Raw genomic sequence first — 20789 nt, 5'->3', positions numbered from 1 at the left:
GACATTGTGATAAATTTTATATATATATATATATATATATATATATATATATATATATATATATATATATGTGTGTGTCACAATACACTTTTCTGGATACTGTGATATTCTTTGATTAACATTCTAACATGAAATTTAAAATTAGAAATAAAAAAGATACATGTTTAATATAAAAACACAAAGAAATGCATCATCATTTTGGGATTAACAATAAACAAATTATCATCATCACCCTCTCACCCCCTACATGAGGCTGTGGGGGCTTTAAGCAGCCCTTTTAGTAGTAGACTGCTACACCCACGGTGTAAGAAGGAGAGATACCGCAGGCATCTACCTCCGCCATCTCTCATCGATGCAATTATTATGTGCAATAATATAGGCCTTAATAGACTGGTACCAAAATCCAGAATTGTGACACCCAAAGGCATTTTTGAGACAAAGTCGGCAAACAGTCTTATTTTGTCAATTTGGGTGTGCCGAATTCAAATCTGCAATATGCCGAGCTCTATCTGACCTCTGTTGACCTCTAGAGGTCATTGAACTTTGGACCTGTAAACGTCTCAGCTGAACCCAGTTTCTCAGCTTTCTAAGGAATGAAATGTACTAAAATGATTAATGAAGTTAGCAAATGGCCTTGTTTGTTAAATGTTTGGGTGCTGAATTCATTTTTCATTTGTAAAACGACATACGACCTCTGATAACCTCAAGGTCATTAAACTTGGCCTATAGGCCTATGCATTTAACGGCATTTTTAAACTGGCTTTACTCCCCCAAAAAGAATATGAACAGACAAAAAACAAATAGAAAGGAACAAATACAACATTAAATGCCAGTCCATGTACATGTGACTTACTTTTCACAATGAGAATGCCTCGGCGATCACCTTACATAACATTGCATTACATTTAGCGGTTATTGTTTATACAAAGCTACTGAAAAAAGGACCGATTCAGCAGCATACAAAATATGGGGGCATACAGGGTATACAGGTTCATCAGGGTTAGTGTATATGAGAGTTTTTTTCTTTGTTGTTTTTTTGTTTTGTTTTAAACGGGGTAAAGCCTTTACAAAAAACAAACAACAAAGAAAAAAAAACTCTCATATACACTAACTCTGATGAACCTGTATACCCTGTATGCCCCCATATTTTGTATGCTGCTGAATCTGTCCTTTTTTCAGTAGCTTTGTATAAACAATAACCGCTAAATGTAATGCAATGTTATGTAAGGTGATCGCCGAGGCATTCTCATTGTGAAAAGTAAGTCACATGTACATGGACTGGCATTTAATGTTGTATTTGTTCCTTTCTATTTGTTTTTTGTCTGTTCATATTCTTTTTGGGGGAGTAAAGTCAGTTTAAAAATGCCGTTAAACGCATAGGCCTATAGGCCAAGTTTAATGACCCTGAGGTTATCAGAGGTCATATGTCGTTTTACAAATGAAAAATGAATTCAGCACCCAAACATTTCACAAACAAGGCCATTTGCTAACTTCATTAATCATTTTAGTACATTTCATTCCTTAGAAAGCTGAGAAACTGGGTTCAGCTGAGACGTTTACAGGCCCAAAGTTCAATGACCTCTAGAGGTCAACAGAGGTCAGATAGAGCTCGGCGTATTGCAGATTTGAATTCGGCACACCCAAATTGACAAAATAAGACTGTTTGCCGACTTTGTCTCAAAAATGCCTTTAACTCCTTAAATAAGGACTTTTTTGAATTTTGGTACCAGTCTATAAATTATTTTTATGCATACTTATTTTATATATATATGTGTATGTGTGTATATACACAGAGTCTACCTGTAATGTGCAATTTTCCAAGCCTCTCAATAAGGCAATTTTTCTATATTTTTTCACGGTAGATAATGCAAATAGCCCTTTATATTTAATCCTTCGTTTGTCTAATTTTTATTTCAGTTTTATTTGTTATCTGTTTGACATTTTCTTGCTACTGTAACATGTGAATTTCCCCGATGTGGGATGAATAAAGTGAATCTAATCTAATTTAATTTAATCATTTATAAAGTTATAAAGCCACATAAGCACATATATTATATGGACACGAGTGCTTTACTGGGAAATACGCCACTTGTACTGTTCATTGGACGCACATCTGGGACATGAAGAACCAAAACCATGACACAAATCTCTGTGTCACTCGTTTGGGGGGGCAGACATTTGCTTGAAGATATGAAGTTTATCTTTTCGTGTTGAAAAACTCGCATTTTCATACGAAATGCATCGCGGATCTGAGTAACATATTTAAACAAGAGTGCTCTGAGAGCACAACATCCCCCGCTGGCAACTCTGTCATAACTCTGGTAAAATGCGACTGAATTGAACAAAATTGCAATATGTGTATTACGGACGTACAACAAAGAATCCTGTCAAGTTTCATGAAATTCCTCCAAAAATTGTGAGAGGAGTTGATTTCAGAAGGTGAGTACCCTTCCCGGGACGGACGGACATCGCCACGACATAATCCCCTTTGGTCCTTTTAGCCAGCGGGGGACAAAAACTTTTTGCCAAATTACATGACACTCCTCCAAAAATTGTGAGGGAAGTTGAGTTCAGAAAGCAAGCACACCTTGATGAAATTGCCAAAGTACAAGGTTGTTAATAATCAAGGGCATAACTCTGGTGAAATTTGCCCAAATTAAACGAAATTTCAATATGCATATAACGGTCATATAACAAAGTCTTTTACCAAGTTTGGTGAAATTCCTCCACAAACTGTGAGAGGAGTTGATTTCAGAAGAACGTACACCCTCATGAAATTGTCCAAGTTATTGAATCAAGGGTCAAAACTCTGGTAAAATTTTCACAAACTAAATTAAATCGCAATATGCGTATTACCATCATATAACAAGGCCTTTTGCCAAGCTTCGAGAAAGCCGTCCAAAAATTGTGAGAGGAGTTGATGTCAGAAGGCGAGCACACCTTCATGAAATTGTGATAGTATAAGGTTGTTAATCAAGGGCTGTAACTCTGGTCAAATGCGACCGAATTGATCAAAATAACAATATGCGCATTACCGACATACAACAATGCCTTTTGCCAAGTTTCGTGAAATTCCTCCAAAAATTGTGAGAGTTGTTGATTTCAGAAGGAAAACACACTCATGAAATTGACAAAGTATAATTTTGTTAATCAAGGGCTGTAACTCTGGTAAAATGTGACCCAATTTAACGAAATTACAATATGCGTATTACCGACACATAAAGAATCCTGTCAGGTTTCATGAAATTCCTCCAAAAATTGAGAGAGGAGTTGACTTCAGAAGGCGAGTACCCTTCCTGGGACGGACGGATGGCAGACAGACATTGCAGCCAGCGGGGGATAATAGTATTAGCTGGTGTTGAGTGGTCTACTCGTCTTCGATTCGTTCAATATCATGCTAGCTGAATGGAATATATCTGATATACCACAAAAAAAGCCAGCCAATATTATTATTATTATTATTATACATACAAACTCTCTTCATATCAGCATTCTCGAAGGCCAACACTAGCTCACCCATGACTCGGTGCTGTTAGTGCGGCAGTGAAGTCACCTTCCAGCCGGTGTAGCGTTCAGCAATAGTGTTAGCGAAGGCCAATGCAAGCGCAGTCAAGCCAGTGCTACCGAGAACTACTAGCACAGGCTAATGACCGAGAAACTAAGATTTCTGTCTCCAGGCTCTTCTTCCACGCACGCTCACCACAGTATTTTTCACTCATATCTAAGTATTCATTTCCAGATATAATTTACTTTTAAAATCAACAACAGAACAACCTGGCAGCCAAAATTCTCTCAAAATCTTCCGTATTTAACGACGCAAACCAGGCGGCCATGTTTATTTACAAACTGTCACAGTTGCTCGCTAGCACGGAAGTTTTACATCTCCGACGTGTGACGTCGTGTTGTCTTGACAACATTCTCCATTGGGTAGAGTGACATAATACACGTAGGATAAGCGATGTGCTAACAATATTGCATGTTATCAAACCAAATGAATGAAACCTGCTAGAAGGGAATAGAACACACGTTTTTATCTCATCGAAAAGCGTCCTGTATGTATAATAATTCCCGATATTTCACTCCAATGATGTCACTCCCAGGGTTTTCTCCTCTTCTCGTGTTGAAAATATTTTCACTCATTCATGAATATGTTCACCACTCGAAGATAAACTTCATATCTTTGTGCAACCGTGTAATAGCCTTTATATATATTCACATTGGCGTTATATATTTTATACATAAAACAACAATCATTGGGTATCAAGTCGTTCTCCACACTTCGTAAGAGCCCAGAGAAGTGGAGAAGCCGCATAAAGGGAGTCTGTTTTTTATCGTTGGTATTATTTCTGCATGAATGATAAGGAAATAAAGTATTTCCTCTGATGATATTGGGTGCTGTAAATGCTGGCGCCTTCTGGAACGGGTTGTTGCTGGTCCCAGATCAGATGATGGATGAGACACACACACAAAAATAAAAATAAAAAAGGGGGGGGGGGGGGGGGGAGTATGGGAATAATTTGGGCGGTGTGATAAAGAGGAAACAGTCTGGCTATACATGAGCCACTTATGGGATTTATTTTAGTAATACCTTCACAAGTAGTGCAGCTCTTTGTTTGATTCCATCCTCCAGTAGTGATGTGGTCGCATTGCTCTTTCTTACATCAAGCAGACGTAAGAAGCAGTACTCAGACTCGTATAAACACAATCTAATTAAATAGTGGAGTCGTGCTGATAAACACACGTACTACTAATCATTCTATTGTTCCTTTTCAAGCTGCCAATCTTTTAATTCAATTTTTCTCCTATATACACAGATACAGCATCACGAAATCCGATTAACAGCATACATGTGCTGAATAATCTGATCATCCTAAATCCTCAAATTATTATCGATTATTATGATCAGGTTATTTACAGTCAGTTGTCCTTCAAGGTCCCAGATAAGAGTTCTTGAAAAATATTTTACACGATCATGTGAGCCAGGTCAAGTACGTGTTGTTGTCTACCTTCAGCGTCTGCACGTCCTCGCTGTCTGTAGCGCACATCATGAACACGTCCTTGAAGTGTGGCCATCCCTTACGGCTCTTCAGGGCCCTCAGCTGCTCTCTGCTCAGGCCTCGCAGAAGCCCAGTGTCTGGATTTGGCATTCGCGCTTCTCCGTTCTGCAAATCTGAAGTATTTTCCGTTTGCTTCTCCTGCGTTTCCTTTCGGAGCGGCTTCACTAAACTGCGCACTTTCAGCCTCTTGCCGTTCACGATGCCCTCGGTCAGTTCTGCAGTGATGTCCAGCAGCAAGGGTTTGCTCTTTAGGAGGTCCACCTGGATGTGTGTGAGACATGCCCAAACATAACATAACACAACGCAACATAAAACAAAAAGCAATAAATATTTTAAATAAATAAATAAGAAAAATATAACGTAAAAAACATAAAACACACCAAAACATAATATATAAAACAAAACAACACAAGAAAACATAAAACATATTAGAAAACATAAGATAACATAAAACAAAACATAATAAAACAAAACACAAAAAACACAACAAAACACAAGAGTGTTCTGAGAGCACAATATCCCCCGTTGGCAACTGTGCCATAACTCTGGTAAAATGTGACTGAATTGAACGAAATTGAAATATGCATATTCCCGACATACACTACCGTTCAAAAGTTTGGGGTCCCTTTGAAAGTTCCTTATTTTTGAAAGAAAAGCACTGTTCTTTTCAATGAAGATCACTTTAAAGTGCTGATGACACGAACATGACTCTATGCAATTTCTTAAATAAACTATACAACATGGTAAACATGTTAGATTTCTGTTATAATTACGTGAAAAGAAGCTGTTGTTACGCGAATATCCAACTTTTAATTGCACAGCACAAGAAAACTGGGTCCGTGGCTCGCGGCCATGTTGTGACGTCAGCGGGAGAACACGCTGCGGTTCACTGGCTGTTCTACTCTGGTTCTACTCAATGGAAATGGCGCATGAAAACGCCGGTGAACTCTCTAGTGCTAGCTCTTCCTCTTCTGGGAGTCTAGAATTGTGTTGATCTCTTCCGAATAGAATCTATGATAGCCTACCCTCTTTACCCTTTGCCTCTCGTTGCTAGGCGGCAGTTACATGAAAGCCGCAAGCTTTCACAAGCAAATACATGACTGATATCACGCTGACTTTATGATTACATTTATGATTATCATGTAGAATCTATAGCGCTACGTACCTTTATCTTATGTCGTTTCACAACACATTCTGACAGGAGGACTGTCTTTGGATCCGGCATAGCTACTAGTAGACCCCCTCCGGAATACTGGCAGTGTTGCCAGATTGGGAGGTTTCCCGCCCGCTGTTGCCAGATACTGCTGAAGTTTTCCAGCCCAAAATATGTTCAAAACCCACCAAAATGCACTTGAAACCACCCAACTGGGCAGGAAACCTCCCAATCTGGCAACACTGTGTAGGCACTGCTGATGGTAGTAACACACGTTTGTGCTGAACTGAACACCCAAGAGATTCTTTTAAGCTGGGAAGGGTGTCAAAACAATCCAAATCGAAGTGTTCAGAGCACAGGACGGATGTTGGTGAGGGCTCCCACTTGTCACGAGTGCGCCTGACTTGCTTCACCCACTTCGCATGCAGCTCGGGATCTCTGGGAAACTTGAATAAACTTACCCCATCCTTGTGGGTTTTGGAGCAAAAGCCGGCAACAGAACGCGAAGGCATAATAACTATTTTATATATATATATATATATATATATATATATATATATATATATATATATACATATAAAATTTTATATATATATATAAAAAAAATGTATAATAATGTATAATAAAAATACTAATAATGATAAACTGAACACCTGTCGCATCAACAACAAACTGGTAAGTTAGGAGGAAGGTTCTTTCGCTGACGTCATATAGCTCCTCCTCCTCCTTCGTCTCCTGGGTGCTGCAGCCCCGTCAAATTTGCCCAAATAGCTGCGTTTTTTTATCATAACTTGTAAAATAGGCGCCTTCGTGAATTAATATATGGATCATCGGGAATTACTTTTTATGTTATAAAACATCGCCAAAGATGTCAAAAACGTGTCATCAACACTTTAAACTAATCAGAAATCCACTCTATACATTGCTAATGTGGTAAATGACTACTCTAGCTGCAAATGTGTGGTTTTTGGTGCAATATCTCCATAGGTGTATAGAGGCCCATTTCCAGCAACTCTCACTCCAGTGTTCTAATGGTACAATGTGTTTGCTCATTGCCTCAGAAGGCTAATGGATGATTAGAAAACCCTTGTACAATCATGTTAGCACAGCTGAAAACAGTTGAGCTCTTTAGAGAAGCTATAAAACTGACCTTCCTTTGAGCAGATTGAGTTTCTGGAACATCACATTTGTGGGGTCGATTAAATGCTCAAAATGGCCAGAAAAATGTCTTGACTATATTTTCTATTCATTTTACAACTTATGGTGGGAAATAAAAGTGTGACTTTTCATGGAAAACACAAAATTGCCTGGGTGACCCCAAACTTTTGAACGGTAGTGTATAACAAAGAATCCTGCCAAGTTTTGTGAAATTCCTCCAAAAATTGAGAGAGGAGTTGATTTCAGAAGGTGAGCACCCTTCCTGGGACGGACATCGCCACGACATAAACCCCCTTCGGGCCTTTCGGCCAGAGGGGGATAATAAAAATTGCGAGGGAAGTTGATTTCAGAAAGCGAGCACACCTTGATGAAATTGCCAAAGTACAAGGTTGTTAATAATCAAGGGTATAACTCTGGTGAAATGTGCCCAAATTAAACAAAATTTCAATATGGGTATAACTGTCATATAACAAAGCCTTTTACCAAGTTTGGTGAAATTCCTCCACAAATTGTAAGAGGAGTTGATTTCAGAAGAATGTACACCCTCATGAAATTGTCAAAGTACAAGTTATTGAATCAAGGGTCAAAACTCTGGCAAAATTTTCACAAACTAAATTAAATCGCAACATGCGTATTACCGTCATATAACAAGGCCTTTTGCCAAGCTTCGAGAAATTCGTCCAAAAATATTGAGAGGAGTTGATGTCAGAAGGTGAGCACGCCTTCATGAAATTGTCAAAGTATAATTTTGTTAATCAAGGGCTGTAACTCTGGTAAAATGTGACCCAATTTAACGAAATTGCAGTATGCATACTACCGACATATAACAAAGAATCCTGTCAAGTTTGGTGAAATTCCTCCAAAAATTATGAGAGGAGTTGATTTCAGAAGGTGAGTACCCTTCCCAGGACAGACGGATGGACAGACAGACATCACCACCACATAATCCCTCTTCGGGCTTTTCAGCCAGCGGGGGATAACAAAACATAAAACATCTCTCATCTCATCTCATTATCTCTAGCCGCTTTATCCTTCTACAGGGTCGCAGGCAAGCTGGAGCCTATCCCAGCTGACTACGGGCGAAAGGCGGGGTACACCCTGGACAAGTCGCCAGGTCATCACAGGGCTGACACATAGACACAGACAACCATTCACACTCACATTCACACCTACGGTCAATTTAGAGTCACCAGTTAACCTAACCTGCATGTCTTTGGACTGTGGGGGAAACCGGAGCACCCGGAGGAAACCCACGCGGACACGGGGAGAACATGCAAACTCCGCACAGAAAGGCCCTCGCCGGCCACGGGGCTCGAACCCGGACCTTCTTGCTGTGAGGCGACAGCGCTAACCACTACACCACCGTGCCGCCCAACATAAAACATAATATAAGAAAACAAAACACAAGATAAACAACGACTGGTTTTTATAGTGACAAGATTCACTTCTTCCTGATGCTCTGTTTCATCCAGGATCCTGTCGACTTCTACCTCAGGACTGTTGCTGTGATCCTAAACACTGCCCTGTGCTCATCCCAGGACTCTTATTCACTATAAGTTCATATCAAACCTCCTTTCCTTAAGGTTGTCTCAATACATTTGGGAAAAACCCATCAGTGGCGTTCGGTATATTTATATATGAACAAATTCTAAACTGGAACAGTGAGCCAGCCGCATTAATGAGGTTACCTTATTGAGGACGAGGACAGCAGGAATGTGTGCGTTCATGGCCAGACACTTCAGCACCTCAAAGTCCATCCTACCGCGAGTCCACTTGTCTGAGACGTCCACCAACACCACCACTGCACATTGAAGCAGGGGGAAAAAAAAAATCATTATTTATGATACATCTGGCAATGGTCTATTTAAGATCATTGGAAATGAGAAATGCTGTGAATGGACTCTGGACTATTTATGGAACAGACTGTTCTTGTGACGATCGTATGCCATTTCAGAAGCACTTTAAATGTCACCTGAAGAAACCTAAAAATCTGTTTCCACACATTTTTTTTCAAGATCATAGCAGTATCTGTGTACAACACTCGGGTGCATGCTGGGATAGGAAAATCATCAACAGCGGAGTGGTGCGATGCAGCCGACACAAAGCTGAGCTGCTATTATCGTCCCGAAGTGCATTATTTTCCTCGAATAAGCATTGTATTCCTTTTATACCACAGTGATTTTTCAACAATGACAATTTGTTTTTATTCATTCAACATGAATGAACATTACGTTATCCTGTACTTCTTTCAGTCAGTTTATAGTTATGTTTACGTCTTCTGGTTTTTTCTCTTCAAGTTAATAAGACAAAAAATAAAACACAGCTTGTCATGCCACTAAGAAACTGCAAAACACTCTGTCCTGAAGAGATTCCCGGGTGGGAAAACATAAAATGACTTTACAACATTCGTAGAATTTGGAGTAAACGTTACCGAGATCCGCCTGTCGTAATGATCTCAGCGGATCCACAAGAAAAGTCTTTTCCAGCTGATGTCTGTAAACAACAGAAATTAGACGGGGGAGTTATTAATGCAATCCCGTTCAAGAAAACAATTTTTCCATTAAGGTATAACTAGGAACCAGAATAAAAATCACACACGATGTTTACATGTCCAATTACTCACAACAAGACCATCAATAACGGCGTAGCTCACTCGGGCCCCGTCTAGTCCAGAAGGAACGATCTAAAGTGGGCCACCTTGCTCAATAAACGTTGCAAACTATATACATGATCTACAAGCTATATTATATACAACCCCGATTCCAAAAAAGTTGGGACAAAGTACAAATTGTAAATAAAAACGGAATGCAATAATTCACAAATCTCAAAAACTGATATTGTATTCACAATAGAACATAGACAACATATCAAATGTCGAAAGTGAGACATTTTGAAATTTCATGCCAAATATTGGCTCATTTGAAATTTCATGACAGCAACACATCTCAAAAAAGTTGGGACAGGGGCAATAAGAGGCTGGAAAAGTTTAAGGTACAAAAAAGGAACAGCTGGAGGACCAAATTGCAACTCATTAGGTCAATTGGCAATAGGTCATTAACATGACTGGGTATAAAAAGAGCATCTTGGAGTGGCAGCGGCTCTCAGAAGTAAAGATGGGAAGACGATCACCAATCCCCCTAATTCTGCGCCGACAAATACTGGAGCAATATCAGAAAGGAGTTCGACAGTGTAAAATTGCAAAGGGTTTGAACATATCATCATCTACAGTGCATAATATCATCAAAAGATTCAGAGAATCTGGAAGAATCTCTGTGCGTAAGGGTCAAGGCCGGAAAACCATAATGGGTGCCCGTGATCTTCGGGCCCTTAGACGGCACTGCATCACATACAGGCATGCTTCTGTATTGGAAATCACAAAATGGGCTCAGGAATATTTCCAAAGAACATTATCTGTGAACACAATTCACCGTGCCATCCGCCGTTGCCAGCTAAAACTCTATAGTTCAAAGAAGAAGCCGTATCTAAACATGATCCAGAAGCGCAGACGTCTTCTCTGGGCCAAGGCTCATTTAAAATGGACTGTGGCAAAGTGGAAAACTGTTCTGTGGTCAGACGAATCAAAATTTGAAGTTCTTTATGGAAATCAGGGACGCCGTGTCATTCGGACTAAAGAGGAGAAGGACGACCCAAGTTATCAGCGCTCAGTTCAGAAGCCTGCATCTCTGATGGTATGGGGTTGCATTAGTGCGTGTGGCATGGGCAGCTTACACATCTGGAAAGACACCATCAATGCTGAAAGGTATATCCAGGTTCTAGAGCAACATATGCTCCCATCCAGATGACGTCTCTTTCAGGGAAGACCTTGCATTTTCCAACATGACAATGCCAAACCACATACTGCATCAATTACAGCATCATGGCTGCGTAGAAGAAGGGTCCGGGTACTGAACTGGCCAGCCTGCAGTCCAGATCTTTCACCCATAGAAAACATTTGGCGCATCATAAAACGGAAGATACGACAAAAAAGACCTAAGACAGTTGAGCGACTAGAATCCTACATTAGACAAGAATGGGTTAACATTCCTATCCCTAAACTTGAGCGACTTGTCTCCTCAGTCCCCAGACGTTTACAGACTGTTGTAAAGAGAAAAGGGGATGTCTCACAGTGGTAAACATGGCCTTGTCCCAACTTTTTTGAGATGTGTTGTTGTCATGAAATTTAAAATCGCCTAATTTTTCTCTTTAAATGATACATTTTCTCAGTTTAAACATTTGATATGTCATCTATGTTCTATTCTGAATAAAATATGGAATTTTGAAACTTCCACATCATTGCATTCCGTTTTTATTTACAATTTGTACTTTGTCCCAACTTTTTTGGAATTGGGGCTGTATATATATAAGCGATATCCACCCTAGGAATACCGACCTATTTGCCAGAAAGAATCCAAAAACGGTGAGGAATTGACTGAGAAGTGATTTTTGTTGAACTGCTCATTAAGGCTTAATTCGTCCATAACTTCATTAATAATTGTAATTAAGCAAATCTGGGTAGAAGTCATATGCACCCTAGGTACCCCTACCTTCATGCCAAAAAGAATAAAAATCGGTGAAGAACTGAGGGAGAAGAAGTGATTTGGGTGGAAACTGCTCGTTAGGGCTTAATTACTCCATGTCTTCGTTATTAATTGCAATTATGCAAATTTGGGTAGAGGGTACAGTATATGCACCCCAGGCAGACCTACCTTCCTGCCAAAAAGAATAAAAATCGGTGAAGAATTGAGACAGAAGAAGCGATTTTCGTGAAATGTGGACGACGCCGGACGACACGTGATGGCATAAGTTCGTTGCCCGTCGGCCAGATGAGCTAATAAAATTACTCTCATGAGAACTTTTCCTAAATAAGAGCATTTTCTCTCAAAAACACACCTTTTATGATTGGCATCTCGAAAGAACACTTAAAACGAGTGCAAACAAACTTTCAAACTTGCTCTCAGTCGACGGAAACCCGACTGTTTTACACATACACACGCAGAAAAAAAAAATCAATCACTTCCTCCTTCCTCATAATCATCTTGCTTTCAGCACAAGAGAAAAGGGTGCCAATAATTCCACTACCAACACTATTCCAGATCGAATTCAAAATTTCCAGCATTAAAATGTACCTTTTAGCTTGAGATGGTGTCGTGAGGCCAGGTGTATCCAGCACAATCTGATATTTAAAAAGACAACAAGTAGTTTACCTTAAAGACGTTAAAGAAAACGTGCAACAGAAATCATACAGTTTTGTTTCCTCCGTAAAGCGTCTTTCCAGTGAAACGGGATCATAGCTTGGAAATGTCATTATATTCTAGTTAAGGATTAGAGACAAAAAATTATTTACTTTTAAGATTGAGAGGAATGAATTGTGAAAGTGTGGGGTTTTGTTTTGTTTTTTTAACACCACAGTGACTTACAATCTGAGTATTATCCTCGGTGATCACCCCGAGTGCACGAGATCTCGTGGTATGCACTTTCTGGGAGGTTGCAAACAGCTGTTTTAAAGAGACAAAACATGAGAAATGTTTCATAATTGACAAAAACTATTGCATCAAGGAAGTAGCTAAGGTTAAGAAACACTGTACCTTTTTGCCCAGGAGCTGGTTGGTCAATGTCGATTTCCCTGCATTTGGAGCACCGACTATAGCCACTCTCAAAAGCTTTGGATTTTCTGGTTGATCTGGATCTTTCAGCATCAGGGAAAAGTGCTCAACTTGTTTGGGGGGGGAACAGAATAAAAACAAAAATACAATTTTTGCATAGATGAGTGAATGATATGTAATGAAATAGACTGATGGATGGATTGATCAATCAATCATAAGTAATGGGATAATGCATGGATGGCTTAAGAACGTAACAGGATAATGGATGAATGAATATGTAATGGGATAAAGGATAGAAGGACCGCCAATAGCAAGGGTCCGTTATTCAGAGCAAGGTTCTGTTATACAGATACAAGTATTCAACAAAGCCATAAATAATGGGATAAAGGATGGATGGATGATGATGTAATAGGATAAAGGATGGATGAAGATGTAATGGGATAAAGGATGGATGGATAATGTAATGGTATAAAGGATGGATCCTGCATCACCCTGCAGGACACTGACACAAAGCAGAGGGGTCTTGATTCACCCTGAAGGGGTTTATTTTGCAATAATGATCAGCTCGCTGTACATTATCCTGCTTATTATATGGCTTCTTGCTAAAGACATCAATAATTTGACACAAAATATTAATTTAAAAATGATTTTATTGATTCCACTAATGACTTGGTCCAGAGCAATGGTCTGTTATTCAGAGCAAGGGTCTGTTACACAGATAAGTGTTCAACAAAGCCATGTAATAAGTAATGGGATAAAGGATGGGTGGAGGAAAGGATATGTACTAGGATAATGGAGAGATGGATGAACATGTAATGGGATGGATGGATGGATGGATGGATGGATGGATGGATGGATGGATGGATGGATGGATGGATGGTAGGTATGTAATGGGATGGATGGATGGACAGATGATATGCAATGGGATGGATGGATGGATGGATGGATGGATGGATGATGTGTAATGGGATGATGGATAGACGGATGGATGGATGATGTGTAATGGGATGATGGATAGACGGATGGATAAGTAAGGATGCATGGATAGAAGATATGTAATGGGATGATGGATGGATATGGAAGGATGGATGGATGGATGGATGGATGGATGGATGGATGGATGGAAGATATGTAATTGTGATGGATGGATATGTAAGGAAGGATGGATGGATGAACAGATGATATGTAATGGGATGATGGATGGGGATGGATGGATGGATGGATGGATGGATGGATGGATGGATGGATGATATGTAATGGGATGACGGATGGATGGATGTATAATGGGATGATGGATGGATGCCGTATGTAAGGATGGATGGATATGTAATGGGATGATGGATGGATATGTAAGGATGGATGGATAGATATGTAATGGGATGATGGATGGATGGATGGATGGATGGATGGATGGATGGATGGATATGTAAGGATGGATGGATAGATATGTAATGGGATGATGGATGGGTGGATGATATGTAAAGATGGATGGATAGATATGTAATGGGATGATGGATGGATGGATGGATGGATGGATGGATGGATGGATGGATGGATGGATGGATGGATATGTAATGGGATGATGGATGGATGGATGGATGATATGTAATGGGACAATGGCTGAATGGATATGCAAGAATGGATGGATGGAAGGAAGATATGTAATGGGATGATGGATGGATGGATGGTATGTAATGGGATAATGGCTGGATGGATATGCAAGGATGGATAGATATGTAATGGGATGATGGATGGATGGATGGATGGATGGATGGATATGTAAGGATGGATGGATAGATATGTAATGGGATGATGGATGGGTGGATGATATGTAAGGATGGATGGATAGATATGTAATGGGATGATGGATGGATGGATGATATGTAAGGATGGATGGATAGATATGTAATGGGATGATGGATGGATGGATGGATGGATGGATGGATGGATATGTAATGGGACAATGGCTGAATGGATATGCAAGAATGGATGGATGGAAGGAAGATATGTAATGGGATGATGGATGGATGGTATGTAATGGGATAATGGCTGGATGGATATGCAAGGATGGATAGATATGTAATGGGATGATGGTTGGATGGACAGGTGGATAGATGATATGTAAGGATGGATGGATGGATGGATGGATGATATGTAATGGGATGATGGATGGCTATGGATAGATGATGTGTAATGGGATGATGGACGGATGGACAGATGGATAGATGATATGTAATAGTATAATGGCTAGATAGATGGATGATGTAATAGAATGATGGATGGATGAATTCACATTAAGTATTAGCCATAATTACACACACAGCTGAGTATAACATCGGGCTTTTGCAATATCTCCCATTTTCTGGGTAGATAAACATTCAAAATGTGAGTGTACCCTGCAACAAGACAACCTATACAGCAAAATCAGCAAAAAAACAGAGCATGAGCCCAAAACACTGAGAATCAAAAACCTGTTCAGAGAATATAAAAGATATAGTTATGAGTTATAAATACCAAGGGATGGCATTAAAGACATTAGAGAATATTCCTATCAAGACGAGACGCCAATTAGATATTTGTTCCACGACTGATATCTTAACACACTATTTGACCATGTTTTCATTTAATGAGGCAACATCTGAGATACTTCAGATATAAATTACTTCTGTCTTAAGGGGATGTAAACTTTTGCACTCAACTGTAAACACTACTATGTTACATTATAGTGCTTGAGACCACCATGGTGGAAAACATCAAACAGAACACAGTGTGAATTCAGTCAAATCCAACTTTATGGCCAAATTACTGCCAGTCTATAACAAAACCATGCAAGTGAGAGTTACACCTGTTTTTTGTAAACTGCCCTTTCGAGACCGCAAACTGGGAATCAGGATTAGGATTACCTTTATCCGGGGGAATAGCAGTATGTGCAGGGGAGCCAGCAGGATTCTCCGCAAAGCCGAGCCTATGTTCTTTCAGAAGTCTGTCCAGAAAAACCTCGGTGGACACAAAACAGGTGGGAACAAAGTGAAACGCAGCGTTCTTCACTGCACAGCCACGATGAGCTGAAGAACAGGAGAATGGCAGATTTCAGAAATTCAACCCAAGCAACCGTTATTTGGATTTGTATAGCACCGTTCACTAGTAAGCTGTGATCATAAAAACAGAAAAGGCAAGCATAAATAAAAAACAGAATGATGATTTGCAGGGCGGCACGGTGGTGTAGTGGTTAGCGCTGTCGCCTCACAGCAAGAAGGTCCTGGGTTCGAGCCCCGGGGCCGGCGAGGGCCTTTCTGTGCGGAGTTTGCATGTTCTCCCCGTGTCCGCGTGGGTTTCCTCCAGGTGCTCCGGTTTCCCCCACAGTCCAAAGACATGCAGGTTAGGTTAACTGGTGACTAAATTGACCGTAGGTGTGAATGGTTGTCTGTGTCTATGTGTCAGCCCTGTGATGACCTGGCGACTTGTCCAGGGTGTACCCTGCCTTTCGCCCGTAGTCAGCTGGGATAGGCTCCAGCTTGCCTGCGACCCTGTAGAACAGGATAAAGCGGCTAGAGATAATGAGATGAGATGACGATTTGCAAATCATGGAAACCCTATATTTCATTGAAAATAGTACAAAGACAACATATCAAATGTTGAAACTGAGAAATTTTACTGTACTTTGAAAAATATATGCTCATTTTGAATTTGATGTCAGCAACATGTTTCAGAATAGTTGGGACAGGGGCAACAAAAAACTGAAAAAGCTGTGTAATGCTAAACAAAACTAGCTTGGTTAATTGCCAACAGGTCAGTAACATGATTGGGAATTAAAAGAGCATCCCAGAGAGGCGGAGACTCTCAGAAGTAAAGATGGGGAGGGGTTCACTGCTCTGTGAAAGACCGCATGGGCAAACAGTGCAACAATTTAAGAATAACGTTCCTCAAAATAAAATTGTAAAGGATTTGTGGATCACATCATCTATGGTACATAATATCATTAAAAGATTCAGAGAATCTGGAGAAATCTCTGTATGCAAGAGACAAGGCTGAAAACTGACACTGGATGCCTGTGATCTTCAGGCCCTCAGGAGACACTGCATTAAAAGCAGACACATGTCTGTAGTGGAAATCACTGTATGGGCTCAGAAACACTTCAGAAAACCATCGTCTGTGAAAACAGTTCATTACTGCATCCACAAATGCAGGTTAAAACCAGATCTAAACAATATCCAGAAACACCACCACCACCTTCTCTGGGCCTGAGCTCTTTTACAATGGACTGAGGCGAAGTGAAAAATTGTCCTGAGGTCTGACAAATCAAAAGTAGAAATCTCATTATCTGTAGCCGCTTTATCCTGTTCTACAGGGTCGCAGGCAAGCTAGAGCCTATCCCAGCTGACTATGGGCGAAAGGCGGGGTACACCCTGGACAAGTCGCCAGGTCATCACAGGGCTGACACACAGACACAGACAACCATTCACACTCACGGTCAATTTAGAGTCATCAGTTAACCTAACCTGCATGTCTTTGGACTGTGGGGGAAACCGGAGCACCCGAAGGAAACCCACGCGGACACGGGGAGAACATGCAAAAACCATCATGTATGATGGTACGAGAGTGCATTAGTGCACATGACATGGGTAGCTTGTACATCTGGGAAGGCATCATTAATGCTGAATGATGTATACACGTTTCAGAGCAACATGCTGCCATCCAGACAAAATCTTTTTCAGGGAAGGCCTTCCTTCTTTCAGCAAGACAATGCCAAACCGCTTTCTGCACATGGCTCTGTAGTAAGAGAGTCCAGGTGCTAAACTGGCCTGCCTGCAGTCCAGACCTGTCTCCCATTTAAAACACTTGGTGCATTACGAAGCACAAAATATCACAAATGAGACCCAGAACTGTTGAGAATCTGAAATTGTATATGGGCAATTCCATGTAAATGTCAACCTCACCATGCAAAAATAAAGCAACATGTAATACATCAAAACCACTCCCAGAGATATCACCTAGGCCTGTATTTTACAGATGTGAATAAGTTGAACCAATTTGTAACCAACCTAATGTGTCACTGTCAGTCTTTCTTTCTTATAATGTAAAACCCCAAGCTAAAATCAACTTTGATCATGTACAATTCTATATTATTGCCACAAGCCACAGAAATGTATGCTAAAATCCACAAAACAGCAAAACAATAGCCATCCTAAATATTATTTAAGAACTTTGATAGTTTTAGCTGATATTTAGAGAGTTTTTCAAAGGGTTATGGTGGTTAAATTGCTGATTTTCTAAACATATGCCATGTCTATTTCAGACGCGTCACATCCATAACGGAATTTCGTCACATCCATAACGCTGACTTTTCCTTCCGAAACTCTGCATGAAATACAAAATATTTTAAACAAAGATTTTTTAATATTCACCTTGGACCCCTCTATCAAACGGATATCTCCATTTCGACATTAGGTTTACAATTTCACAGAGTTTGATAAAAATGTACAGTCACCCAAGAAAAGTGATACTTTTTCTGTCACGTCCATAACGCATCTTTTATTGGCGTTTTCTGGCATGCCCTAGATGTACTATGGGAATTGTTCTTGTTCTATCACTTCTCCAGTATGGTACAGCCTTAAAATATGCAACACCTGTTTAAATACTGGGAGACAATAAAACATGCACTGGGTCATTTGTTGCCATTTTGAGTTCAAGTGTCACGTCCGTAACGCTGGAATTGCTCATATCAGGCAAGAATGGGACAACATTTCTCTTTCAAAACTACAGCAACTGGTCTCCTCAGTTGTTAAAAGTCGAGGTGATGCAACACCGTGGTAAACAACTTTTTTGAAATGTGTTGCTGATATCCAGTTCAAAATGAGCATACTGTATGCACTACCGTTCAAAAGTTTGGGGTCACTTTGAAATGTCCTTATTTTTGAAAGAAAAGCACTGTTCTTTTCAATGAAGATCACTTTAAACTAATCAGAAATCCACTCTATACATTGCTAATGTGCTAAATGACTATTCTAGCTGCAAATGCCTGGTTTTTGGTGCAATATCTCCATAGGTGTGTAGAGGCCCATTTCCAGCAACTCTCACTCCAGTGTTCTAATGGTACAATGTGTTTGCTCATCGCCTCAGAAGGCTAATGGATGATTAGAAAACCCTTGTACAATCATGTTAGCACAGCTGAAAACAGTTGAGCTCTTTAGAGAAGCTATAAAACTGACCTTCCTTTGAGCAGATTGAGTTTCTGGAGCATCACGTTAATTTGTGGGGTCGATTAAATGCTCAAAATGGCCAGAAAAATGTCTTGACTATATTTTCTATTCATTTTACAACTTATGGTGGGAAATAAAAGTGTGACTTTTCATGGAAAACACAAAATTGCCTGGGTGACCCCAAACTTTTGGACGGTAGTGTATTTTTCAGAAAGCAATAACAATTTCTGTTTCAACATCTGATATGTTGCCTTTGTACTATTTTCACTGAAATACAGAGTTTCTACGATTTGCAAATCTTCACATAGTTGCCTGTTGGAACTGTAGTGTTGTTATTGTGTTGTTTTCTGTCTCCCACTGTTAACACACCTGCCCTCAGTCGCAGTGGCGCAGTTTCCATCGAGCTCACCCGGCTGGAAAAGCGCAAAGTCCTGCACAAGAACCACTCGCACATGCGCAGAGCCATGTTTCACAACCGCGAACAAATAAATGTAAGCCTTGTACAAGGAAACACGATTAATTACACAAGCGAGGCGATTCGGCTGCACAGGCTTGAGTTCACATGCACACAGGGCGCAGCCATGATGCTTCTGTCAAAGAGCGCACAAAGAGAGAAGCCGGAAACTTACTGCAGCTTAATGCGCATGCGCCACCTATTGGACAAGTGGAATTGAAGTCAAGTTAAACTATTGCACAAGTACTGCATTTAAACATCTCATTACTGCATTTAAACATCTCATTACTGCATTTAAACATCTCATTACCTACGGAATTGTTTGGGGTCACCCAAACAATTTGACACAATAAATCACGACATTCTATTCAAAAAATTAGAGAGGTATGGTATCAGAGGGGTTGGTTTGGACTGGGTGAGGAGCTACTTAAGTAACAGGCAACAATTTGTAAAAATTGGGGATCACACATCTGATTATTTGCCCATAACATGTGGAGTACCACAAGGGTCTGTCTTAGGTCCTAAACTGTTTATATTGTACATTAATGATTTATGTAATGTCTCATCTCATCGCATTATCTCTAGCCGCTTTATCCTTCTACAGGGTCGCAGGCAAGCTGGAGCCCATCCCAGCCGACTACGGGCGAAAGGCGGGGTACACCCTGGACAAGTCGCCAGGTCATCACAGGGCCGACACATAGACACAGACAACCATTCACACTCGCATTCACACCTACGGTCAATTTAGAGTCGCCAGTTAACCTAACCTGCATGTCTTTGGACTGTGGGGGAAACCGGAGCACCCGGAGGAAACCCACGCGGACACGGGGAGAACATGCAAACTCCACACAGAAAGGCCCTCGCCGGCCCCGGGGCTCGAACCCAGGACCTTCTTGCTGTGAGGCGACAGCGCTAACCACTACACCACCATGCCGCTGATTTATGTAATGTATCAAGTATAATGAAATGCATTTTATTTGCTGATGATACAAACATCTTTTGCGCCGGGGACAATGCACAGCAGCTTATGGAAACAATCACAACCGAAATGAATAAATTAAAAAGGTGGTTTAATGTAAACAAATTGTCATTGAATTTGAGTAAAACAAAGATTATGTTATTTGGAAAATATAAGTCGAACCCTCAAGTTGAATTGAAAATTGA

General features: G+C 40.3%; 1 protein-coding gene across 2 annotated transcripts in view; it reads right to left on the bottom strand.

The window, feature by feature from the left end:
- The window catches only part of eral1 (Era-like 12S mitochondrial rRNA chaperone 1), a 38616-nt gene extending 18869 nt beyond the window's left edge, over nucleotides 1-19747 (bottom strand). For both annotated transcript variants that reach the window (XM_060913164.1, XM_060913165.1), the window contains exons 1-8: nucleotides 19541-19747; nucleotides 15875-16036; nucleotides 12954-13081; nucleotides 12786-12863; nucleotides 12495-12541; nucleotides 9800-9861; nucleotides 9057-9169; nucleotides 5007-5318 (exon numbers count right to left, since the gene is read on the bottom strand). In XM_060913164.1, the coding sequence (XP_060769147.1) occupies nucleotides 5007-5318; nucleotides 9057-9169; nucleotides 9800-9861; nucleotides 12495-12541; nucleotides 12786-12863; nucleotides 12954-13081; nucleotides 15875-16036; nucleotides 19541-19637 (999 nt within the window). In that variant the 5' untranslated portion in view covers nucleotides 19638-19747. The remainder of the gene's footprint in view (nucleotides 1-5006; nucleotides 5319-9056; nucleotides 9170-9799; nucleotides 9862-12494; nucleotides 12542-12785; nucleotides 12864-12953; nucleotides 13082-15874; nucleotides 16037-19540) is intronic.
- Nucleotides 19748-20789: the final 1042 nt, after the last annotated feature.

Source organism: Neoarius graeffei, chromosome 28, assembly GCF_027579695.1.
Source record: "Neoarius graeffei isolate fNeoGra1 chromosome 28, fNeoGra1.pri, whole genome shotgun sequence".
Classification (NCBI taxonomy): domain Eukaryota; kingdom Metazoa; phylum Chordata; class Actinopteri; order Siluriformes; family Ariidae; genus Neoarius; species Neoarius graeffei.
This window is presented reverse-complemented; position numbering and strand designations above follow the sequence as displayed.